The sequence below is a fragment of the Dermacentor variabilis genome, chromosome 4 (genome assembly GCF_050947875.1).
Source record: "Dermacentor variabilis isolate Ectoservices chromosome 4, ASM5094787v1, whole genome shotgun sequence".
NCBI lineage: Eukaryota > Metazoa > Arthropoda > Arachnida > Ixodida > Ixodidae > Dermacentor > Dermacentor variabilis.
Genome location: NC_134571.1, coordinates 223,273,081 through 223,291,836, shown reverse-complemented (window position 1 = coordinate 223,291,836; position 18,756 = coordinate 223,273,081). Strand labels below are relative to the sequence as shown.

The 18,756-nt window shown below is 48.5% G+C and overlaps 1 protein-coding gene across 3 annotated transcripts in view; it reads right to left on the bottom strand.

The window, feature by feature from the left end:
• Positions 1-18,756, bottom strand: part of LOC142580123 (protein O-mannosyl-transferase Tmtc3-like) — an 870,647-nt gene that overhangs the window by 150,716 nt on the left and 701,175 nt on the right. For all 3 annotated transcript variants that reach the window (XM_075690944.1, XM_075690943.1, XM_075690942.1), the window contains one exon: positions 16,658-16,875. In XM_075690944.1, the coding sequence (XP_075547059.1) occupies positions 16,658-16,875 (218 nt within the window). The remainder of the gene's footprint in view (positions 1-16,657; positions 16,876-18,756) is intronic.

Genomic DNA, 18,756 nt, shown 5'->3' with positions numbered 1-18,756 from the left:
ACGCGATCGATGACTTCACGAGCGTACTCAGTTGCAACACATGGCAAAGAAGGGAGGATGGTGTCAAACAGCAGTGTGGAGTCGCGACCATACAAAAGATAAAATGATGAATATCCTGCGGTGTCATGTCGGCACGAGTTATACGGGAATGTCACTTAAGCCAGCGTGGCGTTCCAGTTGCAGTGATCGTTGGAGACGTACATAGCATCTCTGTGATTGTTCAGTTGAGACATTCCGTAAGGCCGTTCGTTTGTGGGTGGTAGGCGGTGGACAGCTTGTGCTCAGTGGAACAAGAGCGGAGGAGGTCGTCCATAACTGGAGACAAGAACGAGCAGCCGTGGTCTGTAAGTAATTGTCAAGGTGCACCATGCTGGAGAATAACGTCGTGAAGGAGAAAATCGGCGACGTCATTTGTGCAACTAGTCAGCAACGCCTCTGTTATCACGTAGCTTGTCATCGTAGCGAGCCACTTGTTCCCTCTAGTCGTTGTCGAAAAAGGGCCAAGCAGGTCAAGGCCTACGCAAAAGAATGGTTAGGAGGGAACTTCAATGGGATGGAGTCATCCAGCAGGTGCCAGGGGAGCTTTCTTCTGGCGCTAACGCAATTCGCAAGTTGCGACATAACGACGCACAGAGCGGTAGAGACCCGGCCAGAATAACCGGCGTCGTATGCGGTCATATGTACGCAAAACTCCAAGGTGTCCCGCCGTCGGTGCATCGCGAAATTGTTTGAGGACGGGTCGCAGATGACGAGGAAGGACAAGCAGCAACTCAGGGCCGTCGGGTCGATATTGCGGCGGTAGGGGATGCCGTCGTGTATCACGGACATGCAACATGTGCTGTTGGTGCTTCCAGATTGCACTCCGGTGATGATGGGCTGTAAGGATTCGTCACGCTGTTGTTTAGCGTGGATGTCGGTCATGTCAGTAAAAGCCATCACGCAGGTCACCAGATAGTGCGCAAAAGGATCAGGAAGATCCACGGGGTGACGCGAGAAGCAGTCAGCGTCCTTGTGGAGGCATCCAGTCTTGTAACGGACACTAAATGAAAATACCTGCAGCCACAAAGCCCAGTGACCAAGCCGTCCAGTCGGGTCCTCGAGAGAAGACAGCCAGCAGAGTGCATGGTGGTCTGTGACGACCGAAAACGTGCGACCGTACAAATATGGCCGGAACTTGGCGACAGCCCGAACTAAAGCCAAGCACTCCCGCTCAGTGATGGAGTATTTTCCCTTGGGAGGTGACAGCAGGCGGCTGGCGTAAGCTATCACGCACTCGGTACCATTCTGGTGTAGGGCGAGAACAATGCCGATGCCATAGCCGCTTGCATCACTGTGGGCATCGGTTGGTGCTGACGGATCAAAGTGGGAAAGTATGGGAGGGGTGGTCAGAAACCCTATGAGAGCGGCAAATGCGTGAGCCTGCTCCGGGCCTCACAAGAATGGCATGTTCTTCTTTAGAAGATCTGTCAAAGGCCGAGCAACGACGGCAAAGTTTTTGACGAAACGGCGAAAGTAAGAACACAGGCCGACGAAGCAACGCACATCAGAGGCAGAACGTGGCACAGGGAAACTGCGTACAGCGCAAACTTTTTCCAGATCTGGTCGGACACTGGACGCGTCAATGAGGTGTCCCAACATGGTGATCTGACGCCACCCGAATTGACACTTCATGGAGTTCAGTTGAAGGCCGGCTTTTCGGAAGACCGCAAGAATTGCAGCGATTCAGGTAAGGTGGCTGCTGAATGTGGGACAAAAACAATAATGTTGTCAAGGTAACAAAGACAAGTGGTCCATTTGTAGCCCCACAGAAGAGAGCCCATCATATGTTCAAATGTCGCAGGAGCATTGCATAGGCTTTGGCCTATGCAATGCTCCTGCGACATTTGCTCCTGCTATGCAAAGGGCATGACTCTGAACTGATATAAGCCATCCAGTGTGATGCAGGCCGTCTTCTCGCGGTCCATTTCATCAACAGAAATCTGCCATTACCAGGATCGAAGATCGATGGACGAGAAGTATTTAGCTCCGTGCAAACAGCCCAAGACGGCATCGATGCGTGGTAGTGGGTGGAAGTCTTTTCGCATGATCTTGTTTAAGCGGCGATAATCAACGCAAAAACGCTAGGTACCATCTTTCTTTTCACAAGGACGACAGGCAAAGCCCAAGGCCTGGCTGATGGCTCGATGACCCATTTGCGGAGCATTTTGTCCACTTCTAATTGGATCACTCAACAATCAGGATGCGATACACAATTGGGATGCCGACGAATAGGTGTCGTATCTCCAGTGTTTATACGGAGGTGAACAACAGATGTTTGGCCTAATGGCTTGTTGCCGAAATCAAAGATGTCACTGTACGATTCAAGCAGGAGTCGTATGTCCGTGGCCTTTGCAGAGGTGAGGTCAGGTGTAATCATTTTTGTGAAGTCATTCGTTAAGGAACCAGAGCTGTCAGCTGCAATTGGCGCTAATGAGCCACTCTTGGCATTCAGACTCTCAATGTCAAATTAACAACCACTAGAAACGCTAGCCAAGAACATGCCAGCCGGAAGCACTTGAGGGCACAGGTTGAAATTAAGAAGCAGTAGAACGACGTCGTTATTAGTAACCATGACCAACGTATGCGGTACAGCAACGTTCCGGTTCAAAAGGCCGTCGATGATGGGGTGAAGCACATATTCGCCGTCAGGAACCTGTGGCTGGGCGGTCAAAGTGACGTAGGTAACTGCCTCGGGTGACAGACTCACATCTCAGTTGAAGCGAGCACAAGAATGGTGGGGCGGTACTCGGAGCATCGGCGAGTTGAGGCAATTCTAACTACAGAACGCCGGTCGCGCAGTCAATGAGAGCAGAATGAGTGGATAAAAAGTCCAAGCCAAGGAAAACGTCGTGAGGGCAGTTGTCGATCACAGCAAAAAGAACAGAAGGAGGGCGGCTGGCTATAATTAAATGCGCAGTACACATTCCAAGAACAACCAGCACGCCACCGTCGGCCGCAAGAAGCACTCGGGCAGCTGCTGGGGTGAGGACCTCCTTTAAACTTCTACGTAGGTAGCACTCATCACAGACACATGGGCTCCAGTGTCGAGGAGTGCTTGGACAGGTATGCCGTCTATTTTGACATCAATTACACTTCTCCCTGTGGGCACAGACAGAGGATTTGCTGCAGTAGTAGGCAATGCAGCACCACCTCCGAGGGCTGCATTTCTTAGTTTTCCAAAACGGCGCGGCCAAACTCCCCAGGGGACGAAAGGTGGCGTGGCTGCGGCAAACGGGAAGATGGGCGACGTGTTTGCGGTGAACGACACTGGTGTCCCCGTGGCGATTGTGAGCGGCCATGCCAGGTATTCCTAGCAGAGTTGTCGGCGCTGTTAGACTCGGCGGTGGGCCAAACGTTGCGGGCATTTCCATCAAAATGGCTCAGGTTGGTCGGCGTGGGAGGTGTTGAGGGCCACAAGTTGTGACTGTATTCGGCGACATGAGCAATGCGACGACAGGTGAAACATATCGGCTGGTCGTCTGCAGTTCTGCACTCAGTCGGGTTGCGATAACACGTAGAGAAGCGTCGGTGTGGAGCAAAAATAGTAGAAGGGAGTTCGTTAGCTCTGGGATTCGTGACAGCACACACAGACTGCAAACCAATGTTTTCAAGTTCCTGGCGAACGATGGCTTGTATGAGGGGAACTGGAAATATGGTCATCAGGGCTACACGAATAGAAAGCTGCAGGCGCCATTGCATCCAGTTCACGTCTAACGATTCGCACCATGTCCTCTGATGGCGACGCATGCTGCTGTGTGGGTTGATCTTAACACGTCGCCGTTGCGGCAGTATTGGGAAGTGTAGCGAATGGTCGCAAGATGTGTCGGCTTTCGGCCTGCTCGAATTGTCGGCTCTCTTTAATGATAGCATGAATTCTAGAGCAGCTTTTGCACATGAGTGGATTAAAGGAGTCGTCAGCAATGCCCTTTAGCACGCGCCCAACCTTCTCAGCTTCTGTCATGTCGTGATCAGTTTTACGACAAAGTGCCAGCACGTCCTGGATGTACGAGACATAGGACTCCGTGGGGGATTGGGCACGGGAGGCCAGTTCCTGCTTTGCGGCAATTTTACGGCCGGCTGGTTTGCCAAACAACTCTGTCAATTTTTCTTTGCATTGGTCCCAACTGGTTAGCTCCTCTTCGTGGTTTTCGTACCACACCTTTGCCATGCTTCTTAGGTAGAACAACAAGTTAGCTAGCGTAAGCGTAGGATTCCATCTATTGATTCCACTCATGCGTTCGTACATAACCACCCACTCTTCGTCATAAGCGTCATCGGTGCCGAATAAAGTTCCAGGATCCCTGGATTGCACAACGACAACCGAAGGTGACAGCGATGCAGCTGGCGACGGTGACGTTGGAGGCGCAACGACGTTGATCCCGGGCGCCCACCGTCATTCATGGTGCGGACGGTGATGCGACGACCACTGCGGAGCTCCGTTTCCAGCCGTGATACCCCGCACCTCTCACCAGTATGTTATGGTACGCCCACATTAGTGACAAAAACGCGCGCGACGCGACTCACGCGGCAAACGCCCGCGCGGCAGACGCGTGCGGGCAAGTCCACAGCCGCGTTTTGCGGCACGCGGTAGCGGCCCGTGGAGTCCCGCATTGTCTCGTTCCATTCGATACTTCTCGTGACAACGCGCTCTCCGTTCTGCCCATAGAGTTTCCTACAAAATTACTAGAGGGAACTCTGGCGCTGCAGTCGTTGTCCTACCATGGGAATGATGGGAAGTACATGGATTTGTCTGATCTTCGTGCTTGTGGATTCAGACGTTCTTGTGGCTTTGTATATTACGCTATATAAATCTTATTGTCGTATATTTCAGCGCAATCTATATTCTTCGAAGTGTAGAAGACGCCGGGGAACGCGTACAATTGCTATTAATTGCAACGATTGAGCTTGTTTATGTGCCCAAATCGAAACGCACCAAGCGTCTCAAAGCACTGGCATGCCCGCGATAAATTCATAAGTGCGTTTCATTCGCTTGTCGATACATGCATCCGTGGCTTAATGGTTTCAATATCAGGCTTCTGTACTAGAGTCCCTGTGTTCGAATCCTGCAGTCGGGCAATTTTAATGATGTTTAATTAATTATTTATTACGCAATAAACTGTTGAAAATGACGAGTTTACTAAGTCACAAAGCCGTTTGAAGCCAAAAAGGACGAAGTTTAGGCAAATCCATGTACTTCCCATAATTCCCATGCTGGGACAACCGCTCCCATTGTAGCTCACGTAGACACTAGCGCCAGAGTACCCTCTAGTAATTTTGTAGGAAACTCTATGGTTCTGCCCATTTCGTCTTCCATCGGAAGTGTCTGTGTTTTTTTGCGCCACTGCCGGCCACGCTCAGGCATGTCGGATATGGACGAGGAGCTACTGGTGACTGTGAACACTATAATACTTGTTTGTTCTTTACTTGTGTGACGCCGACGTGCCAGAAAGCGGACGAGAAAGTTTTGGGTGCGGTACAGGGACACTGAGGGCCAGGCGCACACTCTGCTTCCCCGCTGCCAAACTGCTGTCCATAATGTGCCAGCGGTTGGCGCGCAGCTCCTAATCCGACGCTCGATTTATCATAGAGGCACGCATATCCGCGAACGGTTTCCAAAAACGCCTCCATTGCGAGGCGAATTCTTCGTCGACGCCTCAGTGGCGGTGTGGTAAGGCTTAACAAAAACAGCCCCCTTGACTGGAAATGGCCTCTGAGATTTTACGGCGCGCGTGTCACAGTTCAGTCTCAGAGCCCATAGATTATGATTCTTTGCTTACACGACAGGTGGCGCCATAACAGCGCGGCTCGTAAAGCGGCTCGCTTCTGATTGGTGGTCGTTTTGCGTCTGCCGCGAAAAATGGGTCTCGCACCCATTCGCGCGTTTACCGCGCGTTGCTGCAGCTTTTCGTGAATCTTGCCGCGCGCGACAGCACCGCTCGCCGCGCGCGGTGTGTCGCGCGCGTTTTTGTCGCTAGTGTGGACGAACCATTACGGGGATGCTGCGAGTACATAAAACTATATTTACAATATATATACAGGATGAGTCAGAACAGCTAAGATGGCTGACCACCAACAACACAGAGCAGTCAGCATCTCCAATCTTTTTCTTCCTCTCTCTTCTCTCATCCTTCCGCAACTATATAGCGGCTCCACGGCCACCGTAGTCCTCTATCAAGAAAGCAACAAAATCCAAATAAAGAAGGGCGTCAGGCAGGGAGATACGATCTCTCCAATGCTATTCACAGCGTGTTTACAGAGGTATTCAGAGATCTGGATTGGGAAAAATTGAGGATAAGAGTTAATGCAGAATACCTTAGTAACTTGCAATTCTCTGATTGCTTAGTAACTCAGGGGACCAATTGCAATGCATGCTCACTGACCTGGAGAGGCAAAACAGAAGGGTGGGTCTAAAAATTAATCTGCAGAAAAATAAAGTAATGTTTAACAGTCTCGGAAGAGAATAGCAGTTTATGATAGGTAGCGAGGCACTGGAAGTGGTAAGGGAATACATCTACTTAGGACAGGTAGTGACGGCGGATCCGGATCATGAAACGGAAGTAATCAGAAGAATTAGAATGGGTCGGGGTGCGTTTGGCAGGCATTCTCAGATCATGAACAGCAGCTTGCAATTATCCCACAAGAGAAAAGTGTATAACAGCTGTGTCTTACCAGTACTCGCCTACGGGGCAGAAACCTGGAGGCTTACGAAAAGGGTTCTACTTAAATTGAGGACGACGCAACGAGCTATGGAAAGAAGAATGATGGGTGTAACGTTAAGGGATAAGAAAAGAGCAGATTGGGTGAGGGAACAAACGCGAGTTAATATCTTAGTTGAAATTAAGAAAAAGAAATGGCGGCATGGGCAGGACATGTAATGAGGAGGGAAGATAACCGATGGTCACTGAGGGTAACGGACTGGATTCCAAGCGAAGGCAAGCGTAGCAGGGGGCGGCAGAAAGTTAGGTGGGCGGATGAGATTAAGAAGTTTGCAGAGACAACATGGCCACAATTAGCACATGACCCAGGTAGTTGGAGAAGTACCGGAGAAGCCTTTGCCCTGCAGTGGGCGTAGCCGGGCTGCTGCTGATGATGATATAAAAAAAAACACGTCCATGGTCAAACGTTCAGCACCAACGAGAGTTGCAATAATATAAGTCGAGTTCTGCTGTAGTGAGTGGCTACCGACGGTAGACAGTGAACAGTGTTCGCATTGCAGCTGCCGGAACCGTAAATATCAGCGTGTTTTCTTCGTGTGAAATTACTGCGAAGTAAAGTGACAACGGCAACAAATCGTTGCTGCTAGGGAGCGTCGGCGGTTTGTTCTGAAGCGCTGCCAGCTTCGAAGTGAACCGTAAAAGGCCTAGCGACGATATCGGTGGCTAGCGATCAGCGGCGGTGAGGATGCCGGAGACACCAGAGCGTAACCTCGACTAAGGCCGTACCCAGGAATTTATTTCGAAGGAGGGGTCGTGTGGCAGAACGTCTGCCATTTTGGAAGACTTATACTGGCTTATTTTCGTGTCTGAATCAAGAACATCGCTTACACATAAGAATTAAAGGGTACTTTTAAATTATTTATATCTAAATAAGTAAAAAAGGAATTGGTGAGTTAAATTTAATTTCTGGTTAAGGCAAGCAATACAAGTTCGGATTATAACACCACTGAAGTCGTGGACAGCGCTATGTGGATGCCATTACTGTGCACTGTACCTACACAGTAGAGGCTGCGAGCAAATCGGTTTTACGCAGGCAGTGAAATGTGTCTTTCGTTTCATTTCCAAACGCTATAGTTGCAAATTCTATGCTGATGAATGCACGCACTCGCCGCTGCCATTGAAAGAGACTTACGCATTTTTCAGACTCAAAGCCGTCAAGCGCGGTCCGCACAGGCGAAGAACTTCTCGAGCGGCAATGGCCAGGGACCCAATAAAGGAGCCGCCACGGGGTGAAAGGAGAAAAAATAAATAATTAAAGACATGAAGGAACGGGAGGGTGGAGGTGTAAAGCTGCGCAAGAGAGAGAGTCTGTAATAAGAGTGTGCTGAGGTGGTCTTGTAGAAGGAAAGGCTTGAGGAAAGGAAGAAGATGGAGTAATATCGGGAAAGTTAGTGTGTGAAAAGTTTGGGCAACTGGTGTTAGCTGTGAAGGCATGTACATATTTACTATTCCCTAACAGTTAAACACGAAAAAGATGTTGGGGGAGGAGGTCAGCCTCCCCCTCCCCCCCACCGCTAGTTACGGCCGTGGTTGCAACCACTCCTCTGTTGCTGAATGGCCACGTCATTGTGCGACAGGGAGGTCTCGGCGTTTGCCAGCAAGACCGCCGTCGGCCAGTGGTCCGCAAGCTGCTAACAGTGTGCAGCGAGTTGCCGTGTCGCTAACTTGGACCATAAGGATAGCTATAGGGGCTTGTTGGTATGGCATATCTTATTAGTGCAAGCTGAACTGGGTCGACAGAAAGGTATACCTGACACACAGCGCTAACTTTCAACGACAGATTTATTTCCCGTTCTCGTCGCTATATATACACCCTCAAAACGTCATACAGCACACGTAAAATTTGGGAAAAATCAACAAAAAATAAACTGGGAACCACACATAAGCAGTTTTTTTTACTTGCATATTCACAGACATGTAAGTTGCCGACTGATTTCTCAGGCTCCAAAAATTCGAACATGCTCGATTATTCGGTCTGCTTCCCGCCACCGCCATTCTCCCCATAGACCATAATGTATAACAACTGCCGAAAGTTCGGACACCTTGCAACCTCTCGTCTGATTTTTGGGATACTCCTAGAGCCAACTAGATCGAGAGCATCATGCACAGATTCTGACCGGTGCATGGTTCGACTTGCAGAACACCATTATTGTTGTGAACGGAGCTTCCTTGCTGCCCCACGAAGTGGCGCTACTGCAAATTCCCGCTCATCATCATCGTTTCTGCCTGGTTCGATAGAGTCGCTACAGCAGTTCCGGTCTCAGCTTAGTAATAGCGTCCTCGATCACCCGCATCCGTGCGCACCGGGGCGCCTTGTTGCGCACTTTCATCCTCGAACAATCGCACCGGTGCGCACCGACCATCCTCGATCACCGGAAGCGCACCCTGTTGGAGCGGTTTTCCATTGCCCCGTCTCGCACCGAGAAAATCGGCGGTGCGCCGGGGTGCAATCCCAGCAAGCACTGCGGGACGCGCGCGCGCGCACTGCCGACTGCAGAACCGCGGATGCTCTGGCCCGATAGCTGCGGTTGCAACCAACGTTACTAGTTGCAACGGAGTTAGCTAGTGGAGATGTCGGCAATGAGAAAGGAAGCTCTGCTAATTGCCGCAATCGATGAGCTTTCTTCAAGTTCGTCTGACAGCGAAGACGACATGCTGATCGACCTCGTCGAAAAACAATGTGGTGAAGAGCGGCCGAAAGTGGGCAGGTTCGTTGAACGGGTCGTCAGGATTAATTATAAGATCCATTGGTGTTTGCTTGCAACCAGGTATGTCGGAGCACGCAGTTTGACAAGGTTCGAGCGCTTGCCGCAGATGCTCAGCACCTGCAAACAATAAAATGTGCGCGCGCGCGTGTTCGCGCACGTCTTGCGTGCCAGGGGCAAAGTAGCGCTGCATGCAAGCACCCTGCACGGGGTGCAGTTTTGTCCTCGATGTTGACCCTCCGCAGTGCGCCACCACGGCGGTGCAAAGCGCACCATTCTGGTTTCGGGGCAACCCCGGGGCAAGGTGATCGAGGACGCTAAAAGCCACATCAAGACAATCCAGCAGATGATTTGCTTCTTCTTCGTGCACGACGCACACGTAGACGCTGCGAATAGGCCACATTTTTAGTTTGTGCGATTAGTGTCGGCGTGACGGCGTTTGCTTTGTGTGCTGTGTCAAGGTGGTGGTGATCCAACGCGGCATACGGAAACATCGCGTCAAATGTCTAATGGCGCCGACAGTGTCCACACAGACGGCACTGGGGAATGCCGGAAAGCGGGTGCGGCCTAGGATTTGTCGCCTTCCGATGTGCTCCCTACTGACGCCGAAAATGTTCTGCTGAGACCTGCGCAATGGTTGCATTGCGATTCCGGACACTGTATTATTTGACAGTTTCAGAGGTGCTGACACAGCTGTACTGACATGTGCAGAACTCGACAACGGCGAGATCATTTGTCAGCTTTCTGCAATACCACCGGACGATGGCTCCAAGTCGGCTCCGATGACTACGAGTACAAGCAGTGACTCTGCTTTCAGCCACCTATAGTGACCGTATGACCCTCTCCGAGATTCAGGCTTATCTGATTGCGCGTAACCGGAACAGCGTGCAATGGCGCATTCACGATTTCTTCAAGCCTACTGCTGAGCCCGAATAAGTGCGTGGAAATAAATGACTTCTTTTTTTTTCTTAATCTGCTTTTTCGGACACCTGTTTATTCGGGCATTTTCGCAGTCCCTGTGAGGTCCGAATAAACGGTCGGCGACTGTATGTTCAGCACGAACAAAGATAATTGAGCTCTTTTGAGGATAATGACATGGAAGGTTTACTCACACATGGGTCGGCCTATGTTCATATGTGTCTAGCTTCTATTATAAAGTGCATTATCTCACACCTGCTTCTACTCATGATAACTATTTCTTTAAATCTAGGTTTGCATTTGCATCTCTGGCAATGGATGGCAAGAAAGCCATCAGCGACCAAGTTGTTTACTTTGTTATTTTGTTCTCATAGCCAGTCATTTATGCATCTACCTGTTTGAGCAATGTAGGATCGTCCAAATCCGAGAGGAATGCAGTATACAACACCTGCGATGAAATCAATGAACTTGTTTTTATGTTCCCTTTCGCATGCGGTACGTGCAATTCTTTCTGACCTTGCGTTTCTACACAGGCCGACCAATTTATTAGGCGCCGAAAATACAATGTCGATGCCGCTCCTTCCAGCAATCTTCTTTAATCTATGGGAGAACCTGTGTACGTAGGGGATCACAGCAACCTTTCTTTTGTTTGTGACAGTGCTGGCGCCATGCACCTGCTCCGAACTGCTTTCCTGTGCCTTCTTAAGCAGTCCTTTTGCGACTGACACAAGCACGTGGTTCGGCTGTCGCCTTGTACCTACATCGCCTTGTACCTTGGCAGAAATCTGTCGCCTTGTACCTACAAGAAAAACTAAACTTGCTAGATATCAATGACCCTTTCCTGACAAAAGTTCTGAGGAGGTTTCAAATTTGGTAAGAGCTCATGAAAATCGAGGTGTAAAGGCCTTCTCCACAGATGTTAAAGACCTTCATTATTCTCTGCCACAATCAGAATTATTACCTTGTATTGACAGTTGCATCGGTACATATGGTGCCGTTAGGTTTAGTACGGAAGCAGGTACATCCATTGAGAATGTTTAGAATGGCTTAGGTTTTATTTCTCGTCTACATATTATCCAAAACAACGGTACCCTGTATCTGCAGAAACAGGGAGTGTGTACAGGTTATTGGCTAACACCAGTGCTAAGTAATCTGCTTTTAGACAAATTGGACCTGTCAGAGCGCCTTCACGAAACTAAGCTTGTAAATGTTTTTAGATATGTTCTTGACTCTGTAGTTCGTATTAAGTGTACATCCGCTCGTTTTACTAATCAATGTACTCCCGTTTTCACCGCTGTTCGTGACTGTCTTAACCCATTAGAAGTGACCTTTGAAATGCCATGTGCCGGGAGGATTAGAGTCCCTGACATCAAGTTTTTGCTCACCGATAACAAAACCTGCTGGTGTTATGAACCTAGAGCAAGTAAACCACTTTTACCATTTCATTCCGCGCATACAAAGCTTGTGAAGAAAGGAATCACGAAGATGTGTTTCAGCGAAGCACTAAAGAAATTATGCCAGAACGTAATTTACGATAGCTTCGGACGGCGGCAAGCCTTGCGTTTAAGGTCTGCTGGTTAGCCGAGCCGCGTGCTTGTGTCAGTCGCAAAGGGACTGCTTAAGAAGGCACAGGAAAGCAGTTCGGAGCAGGTGCATGGCGCAAGCACTGTCACAAACAAAAGAAAGGTTGCTGTCATCCCCTATGTACACAGGTTCTCCCATAGATTAAAGAAGATTGCTGGAAGGAGCGGCATCGACATTGTATTTTCGGCGCCTAATAAATTGGTCGGCCTGTGTAGAAACACAAAATCAGAAAGCATTGCACGTACCGCATGCAAAAAGGAACATAAAAACAAATTCATTGATTGCATGGCAGGTGTTGTATATGCATTCCTCTCGGATGTGGACGATCCTACATTGCTCAAACAGGTAGATGCATAAATCACTGGTTATGAGAACACAATAACAAAGTAAACAACTTGGTCGCTGATGGCTTTCTTGCCATCCATTACCAGAGATGCAAATGCAAACCTAGATATAAAGAAATAGTTATCATGAGTAGAAGCAGGTGTGAGATGACGCGCTTGATACAGACGCTAGACACATATGAACATACGCCGACGCATTAGTCAGTAAACCTTCCATTTCATTATCCTCAAAAGAGCTCAATTATCTTTGTTCGCGCTGAACGTGTACATGTCTGTGAATATGTGAGTAAAAAAACCGCTTACGTGCGGTTTCTAGTTCATTTCATTGTTCATTTTTACCGAAATTTTACACTTGCTGTATGACATTTCGAGGGTGCATATATAGCGTCGAGAACCAGAAATAAGTATGTTGTTGAATCTTAGCACTGTGTGTGTCAGATGTGCCTTTCTGTTGTCCTTGTTCAGCTTGCGCTACAACAAAATAAGATTGAACCATAAGTGGTTCCAAGGAAATCAGCGTCACTTTGCTTACGAAGGAACTGTCTCTATTTGCATCTCTAATGTGCAGAAATGGAACAACTAACGGCTAGCTTGAATTCCTATGGCGTTTATAGCTTCTTCACTGGTAAGTTATATTTCGCTGGAACCCTGAACCATCGTTGTCACGTATCGATTTTCTCAACCTGAAAACAACTTACTATATGAAATCGTCGCCCTTCTCAAGTTATTTTGCATTAAAGAGCTCTTACAGTGAGCCAATACATTTGAAACTGGACTGCAACATGATGGGCAACATAAGCTTGCAGCTGCTGGTGCATGGCTCTCACGCAGTTTTCTGCGCAAGACACTCCAAGGTCGCATTTCACATAGAAATTCGTCGTCGATGATCGTAGCCTCTTCACCGTTTTCAATATTCAGACTGAGAGAGACTACAAAGAAAACTTTATACGATGCTTAAGCTTCGCTTTTAGAAGTGAAACGCAATAGCATTCAGAGATCCCTGACTGCTTCTCACGCTTCCCGGCAACTGCAGCTCACCTAACCGTAATATTAACCGGGAAATGCTGCCGGCGAACTGTGTGCACGAAGGCGAGCTTCCTGGTTGAAACGGGGCCTCTTGCGTGGACGAATCTCCTGTTGTGCTTTCGCACATTTAATATTTCAGTTCGAGAAGATCTAACATAAGAAAGTATCACTGTCAGTGTTTTTTGTTTCATGACATTCATTAGTGTGCTGTCATTCTCAAAATTCTGAGAAATAATTTTGTGAAGAATGAGCAACAAGGTATGAGCAACATTGGTGATAAAAGAACCATTCATGGTTTGCAATGATTTTTTTGCAAAAGGATGGTCAACGCTGGATGTGGTTACATTTCGTAAAACTTAAAAACAACGTGCCCCCTGCGGTCCTACGTTTGTTTGGGAGAATAAAAGTGCCGGCGTTTTCTCACTTCCAGCGCTGAGGGCCGTTTTTTACGACAGCCCCCAGGGCAGCGCTGGTTTCCCATAACATGCCTGTTATTTCTGCAAGATACCGTATTTATCCGAATCTAGGCCAATAATCTTTTTCAAATATTCATATGCCAAACCCTAGGGTCGGCTTAGATTTGAGAATTAAAAAAAAAAACGCCCCAGTTTTTCACTGAAACTGCTAAATATGGTGCATAGCTAGCGCCACCTAGAAAAGTCAGTATCGCAGCCGCTACTAGCCGTGCCAGTAGCCAACCATAGAAAAGCCAGGTCGCCATTTTGACGTGTGTCTTGTCAGTCGTATCGGTGTGCGGCGTGGTGTTATCGCGATGGCACTAAGCAGGAGATGCCACTACAGTGCCGCTTTCAAGCCAAAAGTTATGATGGCCGCAGAGGCATCATCGAACCTTCAAGCCGGGCGGGGCTTCGGTGTCGACGAGAAAAATGCCTGTCGTTGGAGGGGACAACCGCAGCTTTTTGCGTGCGTCGCAACGAGGATGGCATTTAGTGAACCAAAGAAAGGCTGTCACCACGAAGTGAAGACATTTTTGGCTGACTTTGTTCGGACACAGAGAGCAGCTGCCCTTCCAGTGACAACAGAAGTGCTCCAAGCAAAAGCTAGGGAACTTTCGAGAGAGCGAGGCCTAATGCCAAAGGATTTTAAAGGCAGCCGGGGCTGGCTTCAGAAATTCATGAAGCGCTTCGGCTTCAGCCTCCGACGTCGCACTTCAATCACCCAGAAGCTGCCAAGTGATTTCGAAGAAAAGCTGATAGCTTTTCAGCGCCACGTGCTGCAAAAGAGAGAAGCGGCAGGCTACAACCTTGGGCAAATTAGAAACGCCGACCAGACGGCTGTGTATTTTGATATGCCAGTGGCGTACACCGTGAATGAAAAGGATGCCAAGGAGGTGAACGTGCGCTCTGCGGGCTACGATAAGCAGCGCGCAACTGTGATGCTGTGCTGCACAGCTGATGGACGTAAGCTCCGTCCTTATATGATATTTAAGAGGAAGACACTGCCTGCTCGAGAAACTTTCCCAAGAAATGTCATTGTGCGGGCAAATGAGAACGGGTGGATGACGGGTGCGATGGTGGAAGAGTGGGTTAAGATTGCGTGGCGACGGCGTCCAGGAGCCCTTTTGACAAAGAACTCGCTCCTTGTCGTCAACTCTTACCGTGGGCACTTGACCGACAACGTGAAGGCTGCGCTCGCCCAATCGAACAGGGACCTCGCTGTCATACCGGGCGGCATGACGGGCCAGTTGCAGCCACTTGACGTCTGCATCAACAAACCTTTCAAGGGTCGTCTGCGGAAATATTACACGTACTGGTTGACTGATGAAGACCACATGCTAACGGCAACAGGCCGCATCAAACGTGCATCGCTGTCGCAGCTGGCGGGCTTGGTAGCTGCAGCGTCGGACTACTTTGATCGTGCGCGCCTTTAAAAAGCGCAGCATATCTAATGCGCTTGACGGTACCGAAGATAGTGCACTGTTTGAAGGTGACAGTGACAAGGAACACAGCGATGAGTCTAGCAGCGACGACGACGTTGAATGAGCTCCGCACATTCAGATTCAATAAATGCTGTTTGCATTTTGTGAACGCTGTCCTCGCTTTTCTTGTTCGGCCGAAATTCGAGGTAATATATATTTTTTTTCGGCTTCTGACTTTAGGGGGTCAGCTTAGAATCGGGGTCGGCCTAGATTTGAGTAAATACGGTAAGCTGCCTGATTGGTTCAGTCACTGAAGACTCTGTTATGACGCATAAATATAGGGGGGAAAGAAAACAAGGGTTCAGTAATGATTTGCCTTGCTTGTAATTAAGCTGGAACGTGAAAATTTCACTGTAGAATAAAGTTGAACTTTCCCTTATTTTCACCGAGTTTGACACTGGTGTCTTATAGAATTGTTTTAAGGCTTTGGGAAACGTTGCGACTAATGGCGGTATGACACACTGGAAAGCTTGGACAAGTAATTTTTTGCAAAAGTTTTAATTAACCTGCACACACTAAACCATTATCGCTAGTAACTCACAACATGCTTCCTACGGCAAAAAAATATAAACACCATGCTTCACATATTTCACAGTGGAGAAAAGGCGAAATCAACTACATTTCTCGCATAAAGCATAAACATTGGAAAACGAGTATGCAGTAATTTTTGAAGCACATAATAAAGCTACACCTTTCGAACTTTACTTATATGTCAACTATAAAGTGGCCCACATTTCCTCAAAATATGAAATCTTCAGCATTCTTGGTCCTTCCAGGGAAGCGGAGACACTTTTGAAGCACTTCACAGCCGAAAACGATGGTTTCACAATTTTCATTTAACCCTTAATTGACACACAGATTAACAAAATATTGCTGCGTATTGCACCTAATATTCATCGCATTTACGAAAGATATAAATTTCATAGGGATATAGTTTTTTTCAGAAAACTAAAAACTGTTATATAATATTTTGACTGCTTCTAGTTGCTTTAACATCTTCACTGAATGATTGTATAAGAAAATGGAGCGTTTATTAGAACAACGAAAGGAAAAGAACAATGAAAAAAAAAAACAAAAAAAAAACATGCACATGTTTTTCTGTTCCTCCCTAATTTTGCAAGATTTTTTTCCAGCATTTACACGTGTACTGAGAGGACAACGTATCAAAACTACTAGACAAAAGCACAAGGCCTCAGGCATGAATTGGTAAAACACTGGCATATGTTAGCATTTCTACGAAAATTAATGGAATGAAAATGAAAGACTTGAGCAATGTCGCTGGCCACAGGACAACAGCTCGCGCATGTCTGGAACCGCCTGGAGTTCGCCACCGTGCTGCTGCCGTCACAGAAATAAAGCCCAACATCACGATACACGGTTGCTCACTTGGTGAACACGGGCAGCTGAGCGCCCATGATGTGCAGCCTGACGGCCAGGAGCATGAGTGCGCCGAGGGAGAGCGCGCCGATACGCTGCGTGCAATGCCACAGCCAGCCGCAAGGCGGCACTACAGACGAAGAGGCCAACGTGGTCGACGACGGAGAAACGCATACCGGGCTCGCGGACAGGGAACGAAGGCCCCGGATCACGTGGTGGGGACGAATCTGCGCAGGAAATAAAGAGGCATTCATTGGGCTGCGAAGGACGCAGTCACGTCGGGCAAGAAGCGGACACCTGGTGAAAGAGAAATGTGGGCATTGCAGGAACCAGGATTGCACGTACATCCACCAACAATACAATGTGCATAACTTGAATTTTCATGTTTAGAGCAGTTGCTGTTTAGAGATGAGCCAACATCAGTCAGTTCAGAATTGAGCTCATCTAGCACTTTCTGGGACTTGACAGTAAAGTTCGCAACCTTCCTACCTGGAAGCTAGAACCTGCTCTCAACTTTCTTGCCCGGTAACCAGTACGAGCTATAAACATTCCTATCTGGAAACCAGCACCAGCTCTCTATATCCGCAATTAGCTGAATGTTAGCGCTTGTCCTGGTCTCGACTTGTAGCTCGTCCCTACTGTACTATGTACTTGCATTACGATGAATAACCAACATGCCCAAACCTATTCCATTCCACCAGCTCTTAACTATCCTACCTAGAAACCAGCACCAGCCGTAAACCTTCCAACCTGGACACCCACACCAGCTCTCAACGTTCCTGCCCGGGAACTACCACCAGCTCTCAACACATGCACTAAGATGCAGAAGAGGCCAAGCTGCAAGCTGAGATTCCTGTAACACAAGATCGAACGAAAATCGGAAGTTTGCTGTGTGAAATGCATAGCGTTCCTCTGCCTTAAGAGGCAGGGGCACTGCTTCAGTGCATTGTACAGAGAATGCAGAGATTAATCTTTTATGATTATTTTGAAACATTGTTTCTTTATGAAACATATGGATTTCTTTGGACATCTATTTTTAAAGCGCAGCTCTTTGGTGACTGTTCCCGCATTTCGCGGCGCCGTCGGCCTCGCCGTAACCAAGGTCATCATCCGCGCGCGCTCCTGTCGCTCGCGCACGGCGCGAGCCTTGCTCTCCCCTTGTCCTACAAAGCCGGATCACGTGTTCTCACCTATCCTCTCGCCCCTTTCCTACGCGCGGCGCCGTTGCGGTGACCCTCGCCGCTGCCGTCCATTCCGCCCTTCTCGTGGCACTGCTGCGGTGTCGGCGGCGGGCGCTCCTTGCCGCCTCGCGCGTGGCTGTACAGCTCTCCGCGTCGCGTGGCTGTACGGCTCTCCGCGTCGCGTGGCTGTACGGCTCTCCGCGTCGCGTGGCTGTACGGCTCTCAGCCGTGTCTCTCGCTTCCCCGTTTGCGGGGCGCATTCCTCAGTGGCATTTGTCGCCTTTGGCAGTGCTTGCGCCTGGTTGTCCTTCTCCCGCCTCCACTATTTATTTATTTTATTTATTTACATTACCCCTAACGGCCCTCATGCGAGGGTATTACACGGGGGGGGGGGACACATGAAATATACACAAGAAATAAAAACGCATGAAATAAACACCACACACAAGGAACATAAAATAAATAGATATGAACAGCGGGTATATGCTCTAATTCATGAAATCACAAGAGCTTTTTTTACACAATATGTTAATATGTTCATATAACAATAAGTAATAACTATTCCAGAAGATGGTTGTAGCGCCGCAAAAGAAAACACATAGCAAGCGAGACGGTACAGGTGCATACCGTCTCGCTTGCTATGCGTTGTCTTTTTCGGCGCTACAACCCTCTTCTGGAAACATGCACCAACTAGCTCCCCAGCAAGTATTACTAAGTAATAACCAATCTACTACGTACCACTAACCGTTTTCTTGCAACAAGGTTTGGAAAGATGGTAAGTTAACTTTAGTAGCTACGCGTGACGGCAGGTTACTCTATTCTATTAATTGTGCGAGGAACAAATGATCTTGTGTAGAGCGATGAGCGGCACGTTATGCGTTTCACTTTGTTAGCGTGCACGGCGCGGGAAGACTGCACGGGGCTGGT